Raw genomic sequence first — 24,528 nt, forward strand, 5'->3', positions numbered from 1 at the left:
AGTATGGCCATTTTCACGATATTGATTCTTCGTATCCATGAGCATGGTATGTTCTTCCATTTGTTTGTGTCCTCTTTTATTTCACTGAGCAGTGGTTTGTAGTTCTCCTTGAAGAGGTCCTTTACATCCCTTGTAAGTTGGATTCCTAGGTATTTTATTCTCTTTGAAGCAATTGTGAATGGAAGTTCATTCATGATTTCGCTCTCTGTTTGTCTGTTACTGGTGTATAAGAATGCTTGTGATTTTTGCACATTAATTTTGTATCCTGAGACTTTGCTGAAGTTGCTTATCAGCTTAAGGAGATTTTGGGCTGAGACAATGGGGTTTTCTAAATATACAATCATGTCATCTGCAAACAGGGACAATTTGACTTCTTCTTTTCCTAACAGAATACTCTTTATTTCTTTCTCTTGCCTGATTGCCCTAGCCAGAACTTCCAACACTATGTTGAATAGGAGTGGTGAGAGAGAGCATCCCTGTCTTGTGCCAGTTTTCAAAGGGAATTTTTCCAGTTTTTGCCCATTCAGTATGATATTGGCTGTGGGTTTGTCATAAATAGCTCTTATTATTTTGAGGTACATTCCATCAATACCGAATTTATTGAGCGTTTTTAGCATGAAGGGCTGTTGAATTTTGTCAAAGGCCTTTTCTGCATCTATTGAGATAATCATGTGGTTCTTGTCTTTGGTTCTGTTTATATGCTGGATTACGTTTATTGATTTGTGAATGTTGAACCAGCCTTGCATCCCAGGGATGAAGCCCACTTGATTATGGTGGATAAGCTTTTGGATGTGCTGCTGAATCCGGTTTGCCAGTATTTTACTGAGGATTTTTGCATCGATGTTCATCAGGGATATTGGTCTAAAATTCTCTTTTTTTGTTGTGTCTCTGCCAGGCTTTGGTATCAGGATGATGTTGGCTTCATAAAATGAGTTATGGAGGATTCCCTGTTTTTCTATTGATTGGAATAGTTTCAGAAGGAATGGTACCAGCTCCTCCTTGTACCTCTGGTAGAATTCAGCTGTGAATCCATCTTGTCCTGGACTTTTTTTGGTGGGTAGGCTATTAATTATTGCCTCAATTTCAGAGCCTGCTATTGGTCTATTCAGGGATTCAACTTCTTCCTGGTTTAGTCTTGGAAGAGTGTAAGTGTCCAGGAAATTATCCATTCCTTCTAGATTTTCTAGTTGATTTGCATAGAGGTGTTTATAGTATTCTCTGATGGTAGTTCGTATTTCTGTGGGGTCGGTGGTGATATCTCCTTTATCATTTTTTATTGCATCTATTTGATTCTTCTCTCTTTTCTTCTTTATTAGTCTTGCTAGTGGTCTGTCAATTTTGTTGATCTTTTCAAAAAACCAACTCCTGGATTCACTGATTTTTTGGAGGTTTTTTTGTGTCTCTATCTCCTTCAGTTCTGCTCTGATCTTAGTTATTTCTTGCCTTCTGCTAGCTTTTGAATGTGTTTGCTCTTGCTTCTCTAGTTCTTTTAATTGTGATGTTAGAGTGTCCATTTTAGATCTCTCCAGCTTTGTCTTGTGGGCATTTAGTGCTATAAATTTCCCTCTACACACTGCTTTAAATGTGTCCCAGAGATTCTGGTATGTTGTATCTTTGTTCTCACTGGTTTCAAAGAACATCTTTATTTCTGCTTTCATTTCGTTATGGACCCAGTAGTCATTCAGGAGGAGCTTGTTCAGTTTCCATGTAGTTGAGCGGTTTTGATTGAGTTTCTTAGTCCTGAGTTCTAGTTTGATTGCACTGTGGTCTGAGAGACAGTTTGTTATAATTTCTGTTCTTGTACATTTGCTGAGGAGTGCTTTACTTCCAATTATGTGGTCAATTTTGGAATAAGTGTGATGTGGTGCTGAGAAGAATGTATATTCTGTTGATTTGGGGTGGAGAGTTCTATAGATGTCTATTAGGTCCACTTGGTGCAGAGATGAGTTCAATTCCTGGATATCCTTGTTAACTTTCTGTCTCGTTGATCTGTCTAATGTTGACAGTGGAGTGTTGAAGTCTCCCATTATTATTGTATGGGAGTCTAAGTCTCTTTGTAAGTCTCTAAGGACTTGCTTTATGAATCTGGGTGCTCCTGTATTGGGTGCATATATATTTAGGATAGTTAGCTCTTCCTGGTGAATTGATCCCTTTACCATTATGTAATGGCCTTCTTTGTCTCTTTTGATCTTTGATGGTTTAAAGTCTGTTTTATCAGAGACTAGGATTGCAACCCCTGCTTTTTTTTGTTCTCCATTTGCTTGGTAGATCTTCCTCCATCCCTTTATTTTGAGCCTATGTATGTCTCTGCATGTGAGATGGGTCTCCTGAATACAGCAGACTGATGGGTCTTGACTCTTTATCCAGTTTGCCAGTCTGTGTCTTTTCATTGGAGCATTTAGTCCATTTACATTTAAGGTTAATATTGTTATGTGTGAACTTGATCCTGCCATTATGGTATTAACTGGTTATTTTGCTCGCTAGTTGATGCAGTTTCTTCCTAGCCTCGATGGTCTTTACATTTTGGCATGTTTTTGCAATGGCTGGTAGTGGTTATTCCTTTTTCCATGTTTAGTGCTTCCTTCAGGGTCTCTTGTAAGGCAGGCCTGGTGGTGACATAATCTCTAACCATTTGCTTATCTGTAAAGGATTTTATTTCTCTTTCACTTATGAAACTGAGTTTGGCTGGATATGAAATTCTGGGTTTAAAATTCTTTTCTTTAAGAATGTTGAATATTGGCCCCCACTCTCTTCTGGCTTGGAGAGTTTCTGCCGAGAGATCTGCTGTTAGTCTGATGGGCTTCCCTTTGTGGGTAACCTGACCTTTCTCTCTGGCTGCCCTTAACAGCTTTTCCTTCATTTCAAGTTTGGTGAATCTGGCAATTATGTGTCTAGGAGTTGCTCTTCTCGAGGAGTATCTTTGTGGCGTTCTCTGTATTTCCTGAATTTGAATGTTGGCCTGCCCTACTAGGTTGGGGAAGTTCTCCTGGATGATATCCTGAAGAGTGTTTTCCAACTTGGTTCCATTTCCCCCTCACTTTCAGGCACCCCAATCAGACGTAGATTTGATCTTTTTACATAATCCCATACTTCTTGCAGGCTTTGTTCATTTCTTTTTCTTTTTTTTTCTTTTGGTTTCTCTTCTCGCTTCATTTCATTCACTTGATCCTCAATCGCTGATACTCTTTCTTCCAGTTGATCGAGTTGGTTACTGAAGCTTGTGCATTTGTCACGTATTTCTCGTGTCATGGTTTTCATCTCTGTCATTTCGTTTATGACCTTCTCTGCCTTAATTATTCTAGCTATGAATTCTTCCACTCTTTTTTCAAGATTTTTAGTTTCTTTGTGCTGGGTACATAATTCCTCCTTTAGCTCTGAGAATTTTGATGGACTGAAGCCTTCTTCTCTCATCTCGTCAAAGTCATTCTCCGTCCAGCTTTGATCCATTGTTGGCGATGAGCTGCGCTCCTTTGCGGGGGGAGATGCGCTCTTATTTTTTGAATTTCCAGCTTTTCTGCCCTGCTTTTTCCCCATCTTTGTGGTTTTATCTGCCTCTGGTCGTTGATGATGGTGACGTACTGATGGGGTTTTGGTGTAGGTCTCCTTCCTGTTTGATAGTTTTCCTTCTGACAGTCAGGACCCTCAGCTGTAGGTCTGTTGGAGATTGCTTGAGGTCCACTCCAGACCCTGTTTGCCTGGGTATCAGCAGCAGAGGCTGCAGAAGATAGAATATTGCTGAACAGCAAGTGTACCTGTCTGATTCTTACTTTGGAAGCTTCCTCTCAGGGGTGTACTCCACCGTGTGAGGTGTGGGGTGTCAGTCTGCCCCTAGTGGGGGATGTCTCCCAGTTAGGCTAATCAGGGGTCAGGGACCCACTTGAGCAGGCAGTCTGTCCCTTCTCAGATCTCAACCTCCGTGTTGGGAAATCCACTGGTCTCTTCAAAGCTGTCAGACAGAGTCGTTTGCGTCTGCAGAGGGTTTTGCTGCTTTTGTTGTTGTTTAGCTGTGCCCTGTCCCCAGAGGTGGAGTCTACAGAGACGGGTAGGCTTCCTTGAGCTGCTGTGAGCCCCACCCAGTTCGAACTTCCCAGTGGCTTTGTTTACCTACTTAAGCCTCAGCAATGGCGGGCGCCCCTCCCCCAGCCTCACTGCTGCCTTGTGGTTAGATCAGACTGCTGTGCTAGCAATGAGGGAGGCTCTGTGGGCATGGGACCCTTCCAGCCATGTGTGGGATATAATCTCCAGGTGTGCCCGTTTGCTTAAAGCGCAGTATTGGGGTGGGAGTTACCCGATTTTCCAGGTGTTGTGTGTCTCAGTTCCCCTGGCTAGAAAAAGGGATTCCCTTCCCCCTTGCGCTTCCCAGGTGAGGTGATGCCTCGCCCTGCTTCAGCTCTCGCTGGTCGGGCTGCAGCAGCTGACCAGCACCGATTGTCCTGCACTCCCTAGTGAGATGAACCCAGTACCTCAGTTGAAAATGCAGAAATCACTGGTCTTCTGTGTCGCTTGAGCTCTAAAGTCTTTAAAAATGTGATAGAGATAAGATAGATTCCTTCGGGTCCCCATGAGTCAAGTTCCAATTTCTAGATCTCTCTGTGTATACATGATAGAACCATAAACACTAGACTGTAATCCCATGGGTTCCGATATATCTTTATTCTTACAGTAAGTCGGCATGTGGACAGGAAGAATGGCAAAGAATATAAAGGGTCTGGATGTCAATTAGTAGAATAAGCGGTAGTAAGACTAATTCTACTACTAGAATTAGCCTTTTTGCATGTTTGGACAGTGGAGAAAGACTCTTGGATCAAGCTTACTAGATTTCTTTTGAAAATAACTGATCACCTTTTCAGGTAGTCAAAATGGTTGACTACCTTTTCAAAAGGAATTTAGTAAGCTTGATGCAAGAATCTTTTTCCACTGTCCAAACACACACAAAGGCTAAGGCCCCTAATCATCACATCCATGATCTACCAGTGCATGTTCCTCATAAGGCTTTAATATTGAGCCAGGGCTGAGAAGAAACAATGTCAAATGGCCCTGGATATCGTAAGGACTGACAATAACTGTTTTAGAGAGGAAACAAGCAAAGGTTAAGAAAAGATGGGCAGCTGAGATTAAAAGGTTTATTTAAGACTCATGGACACAGAACTAATAATTAAGGGATGATTTAAATGAATTGAATGAGCACAGGTAAGAACAAACCTAAGGCATGGGCTATGGCATCAGTTATAAGGACATGCAAAAAAAAAATGATACTCTGCACTCACAATCTTTCACATTACAATAAAAAAATTCAAATCATTGAAAAGGAACAATTCCAACTTTTCTACAACAGAAAGAAGCAAAGAGACTTCAGAAATAAAGCAAGTATGAGTGACAACAACCACCTTACGAAAATGTGATGCTAAGCAGATGGATGAACAGTCATTCCACCAACTCTGGCAGTATGTGGTGGTACATAAAAGAAAAGCAGGTGAAATGGTCCCCTGTGTTGTTGACGAGGGAGCTGTCTTCCCTTCAGGCTCTTCAACTGTAGACAGGGATATGCCACTGTTACAGAGAAGGAATGTATGCCACCCTATCTCAATACAGAGAAAAGGAGGCAGAGTCAAGAATATCTCCCAACTGTTTAGTGGGAAGAAAAGTAAGGTTCACAAGCAGGGAGAAGAGCTGTATTCACCCAGCGGGACACAGCAGGTGAGCACACAGCTGCGGAATCAACGTGTCACAGCTGACCAGCTTTTCAAAAGGAGTCTAGTAAGCTTGATCCAAGAGTCTTTCTCCACTGTCCAAACACATGCAAAGCCTAATGTCCCTAATCATCACATCCATGATCTACTAGTGCATGTTCCTCGTTCGGCCTTAATCTGAACCATTCTCATCATCAGGAGTTTGGGATCTTTATTTGTTTTTTTGTTTGTTTTTTTGAGATGGAGTCTCACTCTGTCACCCAGGCTGGAGTGCAGTGGTGCGATCTCAGCTCACTGCAAGCTCCACCTCCTGGGTTCACACCATTCTCCTGCCTCAGCCTCCCCAGTAGCTGGGACTACAGGTGCCCACCACCACACCTGGCTATTTTTTTTGTTGTTGTATTTTTAGTAAAGATGGGGTTTCATCGTGTTAGCCAGAATGGTCTCGATCTCTTGACCTCGTGATCCGCCCACCTCGGCCTCCCAAAGTGCTGAGATTACAGGCATGAGCCACTATGCCCGGATGGGATCTTTATTTGTTTAATGCTCTGGACAAAGTAAAAAAATTTCCAACCACAGTATCAGCACCATTCAACACTGGCCCCAGCATTAGGGCAGTTTTCTGCAATATGTTTATTACAGAGGAACTTCCATATCTCCATCATCTAGACAGTGGTGGTCATATTTCATATACAAATTTACACAAATGCTTCTTTTCCAAAGTAAATGGGCATCAACTCCTATTTGATGGCAGTGGTAGGGGTAGAGGTGGGGAATGCGGTGGCCAAAAGTATAGAAATAAAAATCACCTTCAAGGAAGCTTCCTCAGCAGCCAGATGGCAGACTCAGTACCAACACTGAGTGCTGATTTGTAAAGGAATAGCTTGTCTTTGCTTAGTTCAGATTTGTATTATTGTAGCAATGCTCTTTACCACTATTTTTTTTTAAGCATCTATGCTTGCTGTTAAAGAGGGAGTGAGCTGCTTTTTACTGAGTACTTGTCATATGGGAAGCATCCTGCTGAGTACTTCACATACATCATCCCAATCAGTCCTCACCACCAGTCTGCATTATAGTATTATAATACCAGTTTCACAGACAAGGAAACACAATTTTCCCCAGTCTCCCTGCTAAATGTCCTGTCACCAGTGAACCCACACCAGTCTGATTCCAGACTTTTTGTTCTTTCCATTAAACCACCAGTCTCAAAGAATTTTTAAAAGAAAAATGGTACCTGCACACACATTAGGAAACAAGAGACAGAATGCCCTCACTGCAGTTCTGTTGTTCTATGTAAATTTGGACATTGTCATCCCCTTATGCATCAAGAAAACATTTATTATCCAAGACTGTTCCTCCTCTGGCATCCCACCCACTCTACTCTGCTAAGTGAGCTTCTGCGCTCACTGCTCCCTATACCTCCTGCTCATGAAGTGACCCGGTAACTCCTCCCAAATCTGGGGCACAGGTTTTCAATGCCCACTTTATTAGACTTTGCATTACTATGGGTCCCCTCCCACACGGAAGCACCATCCTGAGCGCTTGCCACCAGTTCTGGTTTCCTCTTGCTTCACCAGCCCAGCCTCCTCTATCTCTTCAGCGGGCTCCTCTTCTACCTGCTTTCCAATGCAAGAGGATCTTGGAGCTGAATGCCTGCATTTCTTCTTTGCTTTGTCTCTAATGTTTCCCTAAAGTGACCTCCTCCACAGCCCTGGTTGTAGACTCAGCTGTGACAGGACACTGCTGCCTTGCACTCACAGCCATTAGTGCCTTTGGAGCTTGGAACCATAAACAAACATAACCTGCTAACATCCGCAAACAAAATGAATGAACATACAAAGATACATAGTGACCAGACACAAGCTGAGAGCCCCCAAACATTTATGTCCAAGCTAAAACCTTCTGGGTGTAAGGTATATATGTCCAGCTTTCTCACAGGACATCTCTTCTTGGATGTCTCATAGGAATCTCAAACTTAGTAGGCACAGACTGCATTCTCAAGCTTTCTTCCAGACCTGCTTTCACTGTAGTTTTTCTCATCTCAGCAAATGGGAACATCCTTCAACTAAATAACTCAAACTGAGGCTTGCTCTCTGAACATTCCCTTCTACTTTGCTCCTCCCCCAACCAATCCATTATGAAGCCATCACACACATCTAGAACACGGACCTTTTCTCTAGCTCTGGCAAAGCCACAGGAGACTCAGGAACCCACCAGTCCTCTCTGACCTGGACTATGGCAGTAGCTGCTTCCTGGGTCTCTCTGCTTTCACTGGGCCCTGGCCCATGTGCCCATCCTACTAAACCCCTGACAGCTAAAGCTGACTTTCAAGCGGGTCAACCTCATTCTTGGTCAGTAGGCAGCCACAGCAGACACTGCAGCTCCTGCACATGGTCCACTAGGCTGTGGCCAGTTTCCTGCCTGGGATCTCTTGCTGGCCCGTGCAGCATGGTCATGCTGGCATCTCCCTCCTGTCCAAGAGCTTTTCAAAGGTATTCTCTCTTCTGTGAGCAATTCTCTTTCATCTTCTCTTTACCTAACACCTAAACTTAAATAGTACTGCCTTAGAACACCATCTTTGAACCCTCTAAACTAAATTATGTATGTTCTCCTTTGTGCCCTATTTTTTTCTCACCAGGGCACTTATTGCAACTTATAATCATAAATGCATTTGTTGTAAATTATTTTGTGTGGGATCTCCCACTACGACTAAGCTCTAGGAACACAGAGACAATGTCTGGTTTTGTCAACCACTGCAGGCCCAGGACCTGGTCCAGGGCATGGTGGATTTTTTTTTTTCCTTAGTGAAAAGAAGGAATAAATACACAACATGAAAATAAAGAAAAGGCCAAAAGACCAAAAACAGGAGTAAAACATCAAGGTATGGAAAAAGGAAAATGTGCTTTTTTTCTGAGTTCAGCTCAGTGAATTTCTCCGGCTTTTTGTCTGAAGACACAACTATTTAGCAAGTTCTGTCCTCTTGCAAAGGACTAACTCTCCACTTTAAAATATTTCTGCAATGAAGGGCAAGAAAGAATTTGCATCTCTAAAGGATAAAGATTACATTACTTGGTCAGGTATGGTGGCTCACGCCTGTAGTCCTAGTACTTTGGAAAGCCAAGGCAGGAGGATTGCTTGAGGTTACAAGTTTGGGATCAGCCTGGGCAACAGAGTGAGACCCTGTCTCTACAAAAAAAAAAAAAAAAAAAATTAGCTGGGTGTGGTGGCACGTGCCTGTGGGTCCAATACTTGGGGGCTGAGGTGGAAGGACTGCTTGAGCTCAGGAGGTTAAGGCTGCAATAAGCCATGATTGCTCCACTGCACTCCAGCCTAGGCAACAGAGCAAGACCATGTTTAAAAAACAAACAAATAAAAATTACTGGTCCCTAGGTTAAGTGTCTCAAGAAGAAAGGAAGAGAATGTTTTAGAAAGGGAGAAAGAAAGGTGATGTCTGCTGACAATCACCATGGGCTTGGAGTGAGGTAATATGGTCTGTACCTGCACCACCAGGACACAGAGAATCACTAAGGAATCACCACTTTCTCTCTTTGCCTTGGTTTTCGTTATAAATTACCTCGATGACCAGTGCTCCCTTTCTCTTAAAAAAAAAAAAATGCCTATGGCTTTATTAGTCATGCATTTATCTAACGATCATTCAACATGTAGTGGATCTATAAAAAAGGTGTGTTTGGGCTTTGAATAGACTGCCTATTCTGTGGTTAGGGAGTGCCTTCTGCATCAGTTTTTTGTTACCTTTGATTTTAGTGATTTATAAAACTTAAGTTTGTGTTGGTTACTCTGACCTACAACACCTTGAGAAACCTCACAGAAATGTTTTCATTAACAGCTCAAGTTAAAGGAAGTCATCCAGAAGAACAATGGACAGGGGACTCTAACATATTATATTTCTGAAATGTAAAGTCTATTTCTGATAATGTTTCACAGTGCAGAGGACATGAACCTTTTGAGAAAATCCATCTGACCCTGAACAGGACTAGCTGCTTCAAAAAATTTTCTTTTAATTTCAAGGTTGGCACTAATTGAGCTGTCAGCTTTCAGAAGATAAGCTGTTACTGGTATCAGAAAAGTGACACTGCCTGAGAACTGGGAACAGACTGAGATTGACACCTATGATCAAGGTGCAAAGTAAACTTAGACAGAAATTAATTGCAGGGTTTTATCAGCAACCACCTGACCTGGGCTGGGAAGGGGCAACTATTGTGGCAAACAAATCTGCCATAAGATACCTTCGTTTCTTTTCACCCAGGTTTAATTTCTTCTCACACAGTAATTTCTGGACTTCACAGAAAACACACAGTAATCAAGGTTGTCTTTAAGTTCACTAATAGCTTGAAAGATCTCTGGGGTAGAGCAGATAATGACAAGAGTTCAAGAAAAGCCATTCTGAAAAACAAGGAGACCAGACTTAGAGCTACCTTTAGTTGGAAGGGATCACTGCTTATGCAATTTTCCTTCTTCTGTGTGTGCTGTGCTGATGAGTCTATACTAGCTAAGCCCAAGTTTGTCCATCCTGTGGGACCCACAGAGTGTTCTATATGTCATCTCTGATCAGGAAGCTGAAAGCAGGAATCACAGGCAGAAAATCTTCCAGGCTACACATCTGCATCTTCTAATAATGTTTGTACATGTATAAAAAATTTATAAAAATTTATACATGTACATGTATAAAAAACTGCCTTAGAATGCATACTGCTGTATCTCGAAGGCAGATACATTCTCTAAGTTTTTCTTTCTAAATATATTAGCAAACAATTAGTAGTGAATAAAGTACAATTTTACTTCTATATTAATTTGATACATAAACTAGAGAGCCTGATCATTATCACAGCAAAATAATCTAGAAAATATTAATGATCAGATCTTCTTGTACCCAAAGACATCTCAGCAGCCCTGTCCTCAAACTCAAGGCCAACGCTATGGCCCTTAGTTCAGAAGTTCATCTTTGTACACAGTCCAACCAAGTCTCCCCAGGGCAAGGCACTTGCACTTCTGCTGCCCTGGACAACTTGACCCTGGGTCAGCCTTAATCTAAACACGGCTTGGTTCTAACTCAATTTTCTCCCTTTTCTTTTCGAGACAGGGTCTTGCTCTGTCCCCAGGCTGGAATGCAGTGGCACGGTCTCGGCTCACTGCAACCTCTGCCTCCTGGGTTCAAGCGATTCTCCTGCCTCAGTCTCCAGAGTAGCTGGGACTACAGGTGCGCACCACCATGGCCGGCTAATTTTTGTATTTTTAGTAGAGACAGGGTTTCACCATGTTGGCCAGGGTGGTCTAGATCTCCCGACCTCGAGATCCGCCCGCCTCGGCCTCCCAAAGTGCTGGGATTATAGGCATGAGCCACTGCGCCTGGCCTCTCCCTTTTCCTTTAAACTCTAACACTCTACAACCATGTCATCTGGGATTCTATATCCCATTGCATTTTTCTTTGTGTCTACCTGTGTCAGCAGTGAGATCCTCCTTGAGGCTCCGTTTCCTCATCTGCAAAGTGGGAATAATATCACTTAGCTTCAATATTGTACAATCTCCGATGTGCTACAGAAAATGCATCACACAGAATGCATATTCATTAACTCTGAATAACTGGATATTGTTTTCTTGTTTTTGAAGTTCATGCCTGGCCTTCTTTCAATCTACCACCAGCATATTCTCATTGGATATGTCACCACATGTATTCCAAAGTACAACTCCAAAGCATTCACAATGCCACTCACATTGGTAGCATTTCACCAGATTTTAGCTTCTAGTTTTTCTCTCTTTGCTAAACAAGTAAAACAACTACCACTGGAGGACCTAGAGGAACAGCCTTCATAACGTGCATTGGCTGTGATTAGTCAGAGGAAGCAACCGCACTGTCAGTTTCATTGTTCCTTCTCGTCAGGGTGATTCAGTTCCCCACTGTCTCTGTTTCCTCGTCCCCTTGGAGTGTGTGGTCTGTGTGCTGAAATGAGGAAGCTCTACCAAGTTCCTCATTGCCAAGGTAACTAGTATTCCCTTCTTCAAAACCTAACACTGGATGTGTCATTAAAAAGGCCAAGCAAAACCAAAACACAAAACAAAAACCTATGTCTGATGTGTAGCTGTCTTAGAAAATTCTATATAAATTTACCACAGATTTAGGGCAAAGGGTGCAAGACTGGTCTATATCTACAAGCCATGATAAAGACCTTAAAACTGATTTCATGGATTTCACAAACATACATATTCCAAAAAAAGAATCTTTTTTTTTTTTTCCTGTAATTCCAAAAGAAACATTCTCCAATTCTAGACCTCAAGGTGACTTTCTGAAATTCATAGCATTTTCAAATAAAGTGCCTCCACTTGAAGATGATTCATAATTCACATAGGAGCGTAGGTATCCTGTTTCTCTCTCTGGCATCAGAAGGCAGTGTAATGACAGATGATTGCTCTGTCTTTATATTAGAGATGTGGTCTTGCCATCTTGCTTTGCCCAGGGTGGTCTCAAACTCCTGGGCTCAAGTGACCCGCCTGCCTAGGGCTCTTCCCAAAGTGCTGGGATTATACGTGTTAGCAACCATGCCCAGCCAGGATGATTGTTAATTACTGTTTCTTCAGTATGTATTTTCTTATTAATAGTTAAACAAAACTGATGAAGTAGCATCTATACTTTTAATTTCTATTCTGTTGGAAATGCATCTTACTTCTTTGAGGGCAATTATCATTGCCAGAGATAACTTCAAAAGGCTATGCCAGGCTCGGCGTGGTGATTCACGCCACTAATATCAGCACTTTGGGAGGCTGAGGCGGGTGGATCACTTGAGGCCAGGAGTTTGAGACCAGCCTGGCCAACGTAGCAAAACCTTGTTTCTACTAAAAATACAAAAATTAGCCAGGCATGGTGGTGCATGCCTGTAATCCCAGCTACTTGGGCAAAAGAATCTCTTGAACTCCAGAGGTGGACGTTGCAAAAAGAAAAAAGACAATGCTGAGGCTCTGATGTAAACAAACAAACCTCTCTGTCAGTCATGCGTCTACAGCTATCTGTAAGAACCAACACCAGGAAGGGCCTAAATCTGAGTAGAGACAACATCACTTCTACTACATTTGTCTGCACTTCACTGCATTGGATGATGCAGACAGACAACATTTACATCACTACAGAAAGTTCTATTAGGCAGTTCTGATACAGATGGTTTGATACAGCACTCTCTGAAAGCCACAGGTTTACCAATTGCCATTATTTACTCAGGTTTTCAAGACATATAAAACTGGATGTTGCAATGGTCTTTTGAGGTATGACAACCACATGTCTTGGCTTTCCCAGAACAAAACCAATATTTCTTGCATTTGTACGACTTTCAAGAACATAAACCATTAAAGGTAAAAGAAAATGCAGTAAATTTAATTTTTAATAGGACTTTAAAATTAAATAGATAGATAAAATCCTTTATCATACCATGTATCCCAAATTTTGATGCAAGGAAAAACAAAAACAGCCCACGTATATGGTGAATGCAGCTAAGAACGTGCTCTGGGAAGAGCCTCCACTTTCTAGAGCACTCTGTCTAAGTGACTCTTCACCCCTGCCCCACACCAGCATCTTGGCACTCACCGAGTTCCAGCTGGGTCTGTGTGTCCTGAGCTGGCCCGCTGCTGACCCCTGGTGCTGTCTCTGCTGGGAAGAGAATACACTCTTTGCACTACCACTCGGACCCCAGCTCCTGGCCAAGAGGCAGCTCCCTGGCTTTCCACCACGTCCAGGAGAGAATCCCTCAGGGGAGTGCCGGTTGGGATGTGCTGTTTTGCTTCTTTGTGCCTGTGGGTCGAGGCTGTCCCTGTGGTGGCTACACCACTACACACAACCTGGCCGAGACACATAAAGGGAACAGTTTCAAGACTCACCAAGTTTCAGGTTTGGCTAACAACAAGCAACATGCTGCACACCAAACAATGACATCCTTAAGCAGCCCCCCAGTGGATCTGCACTACACTGAAGTGATGATGAAGATGAAAACAAAGGAACTTGTGGTGTGGGGCTCTGGGCCTGCCAGGTGGCTAAGATTGCAAGCTGAAGGCCAGGGAAAGAACAAGGAGCACAGCAGGATGTCTACTATACCAGGCAGGTCTTTGAAAACACACAGAAAGTTCTGCTAATAAAATTCATGATAATTCAAGAAATTTTTCTCTTTTGAGGTAAGAATTCCAACAGAACAAACTAGAAATGAAGATAAAAGAATGACTAGGGATACTACAAATCCTTCATTTTATTAAGTTCTTGTATGTGCAATCTCCGAGGCTAAGCATTTTACATACTCACATATTCTCCCAACAACCCCTTACATAATATCACCTGTCATAATAAAACACCACCACTTCCAGAGTGCTTCCTATATTCCAGGCTTTTAAATTTACATATTAAACATGCTTATCCTCACACAACCACCCAAGAAGATACATAATATCATACCTCCATTTTACAGATAAGAAAACTGAGACACAGAGACCACGGATCTTGCCCGAGATGACCCAGCAGGAAGTGGCTGAGTTAGGATTTGAACCAGGTCATCTGGTTCCAAAGTTCACACGTTTAACTATTATGCTACAAGTAGTTTCATTATCACTGTTATAGGCCAAAAATGTATCTCATGGGATTAATATTACATAGCTGTTTAAAACTATATGTTAAAAAAGTAATGTGCTTTGGGCCATATTTTTTATCTGTTATAATTAAATTGATTAGAGAGTCTTCCTTTTTGCATAATCCTCTCCAGATACTTCTTTTGATAGTCAAAGAAAGATTTTGCTTGACTAGCTGGTACAAAACAGGCTGAAAGTTTGTCTACTTTTCTTTCGTATTCCTCTTCCCTTGATCTGTCAGTCTCAGGAAGCATTCTGCTTAGCGACAACTTATATAACCCAGAGACCTTGAGGCCAGTGCACTGGGAGCCACACGAACATTCAGTGCTTAGGGTGGTCCCAGGGGCCATTCATGCCCACAGCAAGTGAATTTTAGTAGTTCCCTAAATTCATCTTGGCAAATGATCATGGCTTAGGACCAGTAAAATTCCAAAAAACAACTCCAGCATATAATCTCAAGCTTATGCAGTTCTTTTTATCCCAAGGGATAATAGATATTGTGGAAAAGAAAAATATGATTTTTTAAATAAATAAAGGAGGGTTTTAAAAAATTCTTAGACATTACAAGAATAGAGAAAATGAACATTGTCAAATACTAGCATGCACAGTATAATGATGTTTCTGTCAACAATGGACAGCATGTTTGACCGTGGTCTCATAAAACTATGATGGAGATGAAAAATTCCTGTTGCCTAGTGATGTATGCACGTTTGTGGTGATGCTAGTGTAAACAAAAGTAGTGTGTTGCCAGTTGCATAAACGTCTAGCACATCCTGTTATGCACAGTACCTGATATTTGATAATAATAAACAATGTTACTGGCTTATGTATTTACTGTACTATACTTTTAATTGTTATTTTAGAGTATTCCACATGTTAAAAAACAAGTTATGTGTAAAACATCCTCAGGCAGGTCCTTCAGAAGGTATCTAGAAGAAGGCATTGTTATCCAAGGAGATGATAGCTTCATGCACGTTACCGTCCCTCAACACATTCCAGTGGGACAAGATGTGGAGGTGGAAGATGGTGATATTGATGGTCCTGACCCTGTGAAGACCTAGGCTACTGTGTATGTTTGTATTTTAGTTTACAACAAAGAAGTTTTAAAAGTAAAAAAAAAATAAAAAATAAAAACAAAAAAGGATATAAAGAAAAAATATTTTTGCATAGCTATTTGTATTTGTGTTGTAAGCTAAGTGCTGCTATAAAGAGTAAAAAAGTTAATGAAAAATTTAAAGTTTATAAAGTTAGAAAGTTACAGTAAATTAAGGTTAAATTATTTATTACTGAAGAAAAAAATTAATTTAGTGTAGTGCAAGTGTTCAGTGTTATGAAGTCTACAGTAGTGTCTGAGGCCTTCACATTCACTCCCCATTCACTCACTGACACCCAGAGCAACCTCCAGTTCTATAGTCTCCATTTATGGTAAACGCCCTATACAGATGCACCATTTTTTATCTTTTGGACTGTACTTTTACTATCCTTTTTCTATGTTTAGATATGTTTACATACACAAGTACTTACCATTGTGTTACAATTGCCTACAGTGTTCAGTAAAGTAACATGCTGTGCAGGTTTGTGGCCTGGGAGCAATCAGCCATACCATATACCCTAGGTGTGTAGTAGGCTGGAACATCTAGGTGTGTGTAAGTGCACTCTATGATGGTCACACAATGACAAAATCACCTAATGACAAATTTCTCAGAACATATGCCCGTTAAGTGATGCATGACTCTATTTTAAGAAATTAGAATAAAGATTAAAGATACATAATTAGAAAGACAAAATACTGTAAAAAGAGCACCACTAAATGCTGAACTGAACTATAATATATTCAGGCATAACAATAAGTTCCTGCAGCATACATACTTGTGGTGGGATTTTTGGAGGGAGACAAAAGGTAAACATCTTCACTTACACTGAAGCCCTTCCAAATCCAGTCACTAACATATTACAAGCATAAAACCTTTAAGTCAATAGGAGTTTACCTGGATTTCAGGTGAATTATTTGTTAGACCCTTAATTACAAACATCTGGGCCAAAGAGATGCTTCTTCTTGGAAGGGGTATGTCCGGATAGTACACGTCACAAGTTTTTTTTGAATCTTCTTTGGCAACAACTTTCTCACAAAAGTAAGTATTCAGAATAACAGGGCAACTTCCATTTGGAATAATCAGTTTTTGCCTGGAAAAGAGAAAGACATGCAACAGTTTCTTTGCAATATTGGGGTCCCCTCATGTTCTTGCTAAATCAGGAATGCAAAGAGCAATGACTCGCCTGCTATGGACAGCCAGAGCCAAGCCCGCCCACAGAGGCACAGCTGTCCTTCATGCTCCAGCATGGCCGCCGGTAGTCTGACTTCACTGTTCTAATGAAAGCCCTGTGTCAGGAAGGGATGGAAGAAGGCTAAGTCCGTGGGCTTGAACTTCCTTGTGCCCTCCCAGTATAGCCTCAAGACCCCTCAGGGGGAAATACAGAGGATGAACAAAAACTGTCAACAGCCTCAAAAAAGTGCCCAAACAATGAAATAAAATGTACAAATAAAACCTTCAGACATTTTGACAGCTCTAATCTTTCAAAGAACATATCATTAAATGTCAAAGGAGCATCTACCTTTGCTATCAAACTGACTATAGCTGCTGAATACCTCACATTTAAGTATTAATGAAAAGGAGTCAGGAAATAGAGCAGACAAAATTCTCCTGGTTCTTCTCAGTCCTTGGGCAAGAGAAAACACTTTAATGCCTATTCCTTAAAACATGGTGCTGCTTAGTATTAAGAGAAATTTGGGACTTCTGATTCTGGGAGGATAGAGTATCACACTTTTCCCTATTCCTCTCATTAAGTACAACTAAAATGCCTGACACTATATGTAAAGTAAACATAAGAAGACACCGAGAGGTGGAGAGAAGAGGCAGACAGGCTAAAACCTAGAGACTTTAGGAATGAGGCAGTGGCAAGTTCCTGGGTTTTCTTTCTTTTCTTTCCTTCTTTCCTTTCTTTCTTTCTTTCTTTTTTTTTTTTTTTTAAAAACATGGTCTCACTGTTATTCAGGCTGGAGTGCAGTGGTGTAGTCTCAGTTCATTGAAACCTCTGCCTTCCATTCAAACGATTCTCGTGCCTCAGCCTCCTGAGTAGCTGGAATAACAGGCATGAACCACCAAGCCTAGTTAATTTTTAAATTTTTTTAGTAGAGAGAAGGGTTTGCCATGTTGGCCAGGGTGGTCTCAAACTTCTGACTTCAAGTGATCCACCCGCCCTGGCCTCCCAAAGTGCTAGGATTACAGGTGTGAGCCACTGTGCCCAGCCCTGGGTTTTCTTTTTGCCTCGCATATCTCAGGTTTTGAGTTGAAGGAGCCAACAACCCAGAAGCAGCAACAGGTGTTGACAAAAAGCTCTACCAAAGCCTGCTCTCTTTAACCAAGGACCAAGGAATGGGCAGCCTAGAAAGGCAGAAAACTCTTAGATGGTAACTGCTCTACTGTAGGCAAACATCAGGGAAAACCTATGACTTGTCCCCATGCATGCCAGCACAGGCCACGTGAGGACCTGGACTTCCCCCCTCATTGGGCTGTAATGAGAGACCCCAATATCCCAGCTGAGGTATGAGAGAAGGTGGGGCCAAGGAGCTGACCTTCTTTTCTTTTTTTTTTTTTTGAGATGGAGTCTTGCTCTGTTGCCCAGCTGGGGGCATGATCTCAGCTCACTGCAATCTCGGCCTCCCGAATTCAAGCGATTCTCCCACCTCAGCCTCCCAAGTAGCTGGGACTACAGGCGCCCACTATCATGTCCAGCTAATTCTTACATTTTTGTACAGATGGAGTTTCATCATGGTGACCAGGCTGGTCTCAAACTCCTGACCTCAGGTGATTTGCCTACCTTGGCCTCCCAAAGTGCTGGGATTACAGGTGTGAGTCACCGTGCCTGGAGTACTTTCATCCCCGACAGGCCTGCAATGAGTACTCCCCTCATTTTGACAGTGGAGAGACTACCTGGGGGCCTGGACTTCAACTTCTCCTGACAGTAGTAACTAAGCACCACTCCCTATCCCTCTGGGGTGGTGCCAGAGGAAGTGTGGCAGAGAATCAGGATTTTTACCACTGCTCAGTGGTGCTGAGGCCACCCTTCCCACCTACTCCTCCTACCCCTCAGCAGAAGGCATGTGAGAAACAGCAACAAGGCTTCCCTGGCCTTCCCAGCCAGGGTGGTGTCAGCAGAGGCTTGGCAGGGAGCTGGAACTCATACCCCTGCCCAGCAGGAACAAGGAGTCTCTCCCTCTCTCAAGTGTCAGCTGAGGAATCTGGACTTCCCTCTCCACCTGGCAGTAACAACCCCACTCCACTCCTCACTTTCTCCTACCAGAGCAGTGTCAGATGAAGCTACCTAAAAGAGGTTTAAATAAGATCCAGAGTCCCAAAACATAGTACTCCAAATGTCCATGTTTCCATCAAAAATCACTTGTTATAATAGGAACCATGAAAAATCTCAACTTGAATGAATAAAGATAATTAACAGATGTCAATGTTGAAATGACATAAAGGTTAGAGTTATCTGGCAAAATTCTGAAGCAGCCATTTAAAAATGCTTTAATAAGCATCTCGATGCACTTGAGACAAATGAAAAAAAAAAAGTCTCAGCAAATAAACAGAATAATTATTTCTTAAAAATGGAAGTTTCAGAACTAAAAAAATAGTGAAAATAAAAGAATAGGTTCAACAGCAGAATGGAGAAGGAAGAGAAAAGAATCAATAAACTTGAAGATAAAAATAATTAAAATTACCCATTATAAATAATAAAGGGAAAATAAACTTAAAAAAAAAACAAACCTGGTTGGGCATGGTGGCTCACACCTGTAAACCCAGCACTTTGGGAGGCCGAGATGGGCGGATCACCTGAGGTTGGGAGTTTGAGACCAGCCTGACCAACATGGAGAAACCCCATCTCTACTAAAAATACAAAATTAGCTGCAGTGTGGTGGTGCATGGCTGTAATCCCAGCTACTCGGGAGGCCGAGGCAGGAGAATCGCTTGAACCCGGGAGATGGAGGTTGCGGTGAGTCAAGATCGCACCACTGCACTCCAACCCAGGCAATAAGAGCAAAACTCTGCTTCAAAAAACAAACAAACAAAAAACCCCCAACAGAACCAAGGACCTGTGGGAAGAAAGAAATAGAAATGGAAGGCTACAGATAAAATAATACAGGTAAATACAAGAGGCTTTCCTACTCCTCTTGAGTTTTCAAAATTTTTATTGTCATAAAAATTATAACACTGTCTGAGGTGGTTCTAAATGCATGCAGAGAAAACATTAAAGACAATCATATTATAAATAGGGAGGGAAAGGGAATATAAAGGGAGGTATGGCTTCTATACTTCACAGAAACTGGTAAAATGTTGACCCAGTAGACTGTGCTAGGTTACATGTATGTAATACCTAGAGCAAGCAATAAAATATCTATAAAAAGAGATACACACCAAAACATTATAAATGAAATCCTAAAAAAAATTAATGTTCAAGTAACCCATATGAGATCAAGAAAAATAAAACAAATAAAAACAGAGGACAAAGAAAACAAAAAGTAAAAAGGTACACTTAAGTCCTAATGTATCAATAATTACATTGAGGATAAATGGTCTAAATAAACCAATTAAAATACAAAGATTGGCAGGGTAAATTCATGATCCATCTACATGCTGTCTACAAGAAACTCACTTCAAATATAGAGATATAGGTAGGATAAAAGAAAAAAATGGGAAAAGATTCATCATGTAAACATTGATTAAAATATAGTGGGGGTGCTATATTAATATCAGATGAAGTAGATTTTAGAGCACAGAAAACCCCAAATATAGAAAGGCACATTACATAATGAAACAAAGATCAATCCACCTTGAAGACATAGCAATCCTAAATGTGTCTACAATAAACAACATAGATTCAAAATACATGAACCAAAAACTGATAAAACTCAAAGAATAGACAAATCCACAATTAGAACTGCTGACATCAACATCCCTCTCTCAACATTTGATGGAACTAGAGAGAATATCAGAAAGAATACAGAAGAGTACAACACCACCATCAATAAACAGGTTCTAGTTGACATCATAAAACACTCCACCAAACAACAGCAGAATACTATTTTTTTCAGGTGCCCACAAAATGCATGTGCCACAAGACATCTAAACAAATTTAGAAGAACTGAAATCATATAGAGTACATTCTCGAATCACAGTAGAATCAAACTAAAAATCAGTAACAGAACGATAACATGAAATTCTCCAAACACTTTGAAATTAAACAACATATTTCTAAGTAATCCAAGGGTCAAAGAGGAAGTCTCAATGAAAACGTAAAAACACTGAACTAAATGAAAATACAAATTGAACCTATCAACACTTGTGAGAAACAGCTGCAGTGATACTGAGAGGAAATTTTACAAAACTTAAAGCTTACATTAAAAAAGAAAAAAGTCTCAAATCAACAATTTAAGTTCTTACCTCAAAAACCTAGAAAAAAGTAAAGCAAAATAAACTCAGAGCAAGTGAAAAGAAATAATTTTTTTGGGTGTGTGAGACAGAGTCTTGCTCTGTCACCTAGGCTGGAGTGCAGTGGTGTGATCTCGGCTCACTGCAATCTCTGCTGCCTCAGCCTCCTGAGTAGCTGGGATTACAGGTGCCCACCACCACGCCTGGCTAACTTTTATATATATATATATATATATATATATATATATATATATATATATATTTATTATACTTTAAGTTCTAGGGTACATGTGCATAACGTGGTTTGTTACATATGTATATTTGTGCCATGTTGGTGTGCTGCACCCATCAACTCGTCAGCACCCATCAATTCATCATTTATATCATGTATAACTCCCCAATGCAATCCCTCCCCCCTCCCCCCTCCCCATGATAGGCCCCAGTGTGTGATGTTCCCCTTCCTGAGTCCAAGTGATCTCATTGTTCAGTTCCCACCTATGAGTGAGAACACGCGGTGTTTGGTTTTCTCTTCTTGTGACAGTTTGCTAAGAATGATGGTTTCCAGCTGCATCCATGTCCCTACAAAGGACGCAAACTCATCCTTTTTAAGGGTGTATAGTATTCCATGGTGTATATGTGCCACATTTTCTTAATCCGGTCTGTCACAGATGGACATTTGGGTTGATTCCAAGTCTTTGCTATTGTGAATAGTGCCGCAATAAACATATGTGTGCATGTGTCTTTGTAGTAGAATAATTTATAATCCTTCGGGTATATACCCAGTAGTGGGATGGCTGGGTCATATGGTACATCTAGTTCTAGATCCTTGAGGAATTGCCATACTGTTTTCCATAATGGTTGAACTAGTTTACAATCCCACCAACAGTGTAAAAGTGTTCCTATTTCTCCACATCCTCTCCAACAACTGTTGTTTCCTGATTTTTTAATGATTGCCATTCTAACTGGTGTGAGATGGTATCTCATTGTGGTTTTGATTTGCATTTCTCTGATGGCGAGTGATGATGAGCATTTTTTCATGTGTCTGTTGGCTGTATGAATGTCTTCTTTTGAGAAATGTCTGTTCATATCCTTTGCCCACTTTTTGATGGGGTTGTTTGTTTTTTTCTTATATATTTGTTTGAGTTCTTTGTAGATTCTGGATATTAGCCCTTTGTCAGATGAGTAGATTGCAAACATTTTCTCCCATTCTGTAGGTTGCCTGTTCACTCTGATGGTAGTTTCTTTTGCTGTGCAGAAGCTCTTTAGTTTAATTAGATCCCATTTGTCAATTTTGGCTTTTGCTGCCGTTGCTTTTGGTGTTTTAGACATGAAGTCCTTGCCCATGCCTATGTCCTGAATGGTACTACCTAGGTTTTCTTCTAGGGTTTTTATGGTTTTAGGTCTAACATTTAAGTCTCTAATCCATCTTGAATTAATCTTCGTATAAGGAGTAAGGAAAGGAACAGTTTCAGCTTTCTACTTATGGCTAGCCAATTTTCCCAGCACCATTTATTAAATAGGGAATCCTTTCCCCATTTCTTGTTTCTCTCAGGTTTGTCAAAGATCAGATGGCTGCAGATGTGTGGTATTATTTTTGAGGACTCTGTTCTGTTCCATTGGTCTATATCTCTGTATTGGTACCAGTACCATGCTGTTTTGGTTACTGTAGCCTTGTAGTATAGTTTGAAGTCAGGTAGCATGATGCCTCCAGCTTTGTCCTTTTGACTTAGGATTGTCTTGGCAATGCGGGCTCTTTTTTGGTTCCATATGAACTTTAAAGCCGTTTTTTCCAATTCTGTGAAGAAACTCATCGGTAGCTTGATGGGGATGGCATTGAATCTATAAATAACCTTGGGCAGTATGGCCATTTTCACGATATTGATTCTTCCTATCCATGAGCATGGTATGTTCTTTCATTTGTTAGTGTCCTCTTTGATTTCACTGAGCAGTGGTTTGTAGTTCTCCTTGAAGAGGTCCTTTACATCCCTTGTAAGTTGGATTCCTACGTATTTTATTCTCTTTGAAGCAATTGTGAATGGAAGTTCATTCCTGATTTGGCTCTCTGTTTGTCTGTTACTGGTGTATAAGAATGCTTGTGATTTTTGCACATTAATTTTGTATCCTGAGACTTTGCTGAAGTTGCTAATCAGCTTAAGGAGATTTTGAGCTGAGACGATGGGGTTTTCTAAATATACAATCATGTCATCTGCAAACAGGGACAATTTGACTTCTTCTTTTCCTAACTGAATACCCTTGATTTCTTTCTCTTGCCTGATTGCCCTAGCCAGAACTTCCAACACTATGCTGAATAGGAGTGGTGAGAGAGGGCATCCCTGTCTTGTACCAGTCTTCAAAGGGAATTTTTCCAGTTTTTGCCCATTCAGTATGATACTAGCTGTGGGTTTGTCATAAATACTCTTATTATTTTGAGGTACGTTCCATCAATACCGAATTTATTGAGCGTTTTTAGCATGAAGGGCTGTTGAATTTTGTCAAAAGCCTTTTCTGCATCTATTGAGATAATCATGTGGTTCTTGACTTTGGTTCTGCTTATATGCTGGATTATGTTTATTGATTTGCGAATGTTGAACCAGCCTTGCATCCCAGGGATGAAGCCCACTTGATCATGGTGGATAAGCTTTTGGATGTGCTGCTGAATCCGGTTTGCCAGTATTTTATTGAGGATTTTTGCATCGATGTTCATCAGGGATGTTGGTCTAAAATTCTCTTCTTTTGTTGTGTCTCTGCCAGGCTTTGGTATCAGGATGATGTTGGCCTCATAAAATGAGTTAGGGAGGATTTCCCCTTTTTCTTTTCTTTTTTTTTTTTTTTTTGAGACGGAGTCTCGCTCTGTCGCCCAGGCTGGAGTGCAGTGGCCGGATCTCAGCTCACTGCAAGCTCCACCTCCCAGGTTTACGCCATTCTCCTGCCTCAGCCTCACGACTAGTTGGGACTACAGGCGCCCGCCACCTCGCCCGGCTAGTTTTTTGTATTTTTTAGTAGAGACGGGGTTTCACCATGTTAGCCAGGATGGTCTCGATCTCCTGACCTCGTTATCCGCCTGTCTCGGCCTCCCAAAGTGCTGGGATTACAGGCTTGAGCCACTGCGCCCGGCCGGATTCCCTCTTTTTCTATTGATTGGAATAGTTTCAGAACGAATGGTACCAGCTCCTCCTTGTACCTCTGGTAGAATTCAGCTGTGAATCCATCTGGTCCTGGACTTTTTTTGGTGGGTAGGCTATTAATTGTTGCCTCAATTTCAGAGCCTGCTATTGGTCTATTCAGGGATTCAACTTCTTCCTGGTTTAGTCGTGGGAGAGTGTAAGTGTCCAGGAAATGATCCATTTCTTCTAGATTTTCTACTTGATTTGCGTAGAGGTGTTTATAGTATTCTCTGATGGTAGTTTGTATTTCTGTGGGGTCCGTGGTGATATCCCCTTTATCATTGTTTATTGCATCTATTTGATTCTTCTCTCTTTTCTTCTTTATTAGTCTTGCTAGCGGTCTGTCAATTTTGTTGATTTTTTCAAAAAACCAACTCCTGGATTCATTGATTTTTTGGAGGGTTTTTTGTGTCTCTATCTCCTTCAGTTCTGCTCTGATCTTAGTTATTTCTTGCCTTCTGCTAGCTTTTGAATGTGTTTGCTCTTGCTTCTCCAGTTCTTTTAATTGTGATGTTAGAGTGTCAATTTTAGATCTTTCCTGCTTTCTCTTGTGGGCATTTAGTGCTATCA

At 41.2% G+C, this 24,528-nt stretch overlaps 1 protein-coding gene across 5 annotated transcripts in view; it reads right to left on the reverse strand.

Moving 5' to 3' along the window:
- Positions 1–24,528, reverse strand: part of SPIDR (scaffold protein involved in DNA repair) — a 471,127-nt gene that overhangs the window by 132,330 nt on the left and 314,269 nt on the right. For all 5 annotated transcript variants that reach the window (XM_030937328.1, XM_030937325.1, XM_030937329.1 and 2 more), the window contains 2 exons: positions 16,295–16,490; positions 13,282–13,532 (listed from right to left, as the gene is read on the reverse strand). In XM_030937328.1, the coding sequence (XP_030793188.1) occupies positions 13,282–13,532; positions 16,295–16,490 (447 nt within the window). The remainder of the gene's footprint in view (positions 1–13,281; positions 13,533–16,294; positions 16,491–24,528) is intronic.

This window comes from Rhinopithecus roxellana, chromosome 9 (genome assembly GCF_007565055.1).
Source record: "Rhinopithecus roxellana isolate Shanxi Qingling chromosome 9, ASM756505v1, whole genome shotgun sequence".
NCBI lineage: Eukaryota > Metazoa > Chordata > Mammalia > Primates > Cercopithecidae > Rhinopithecus > Rhinopithecus roxellana.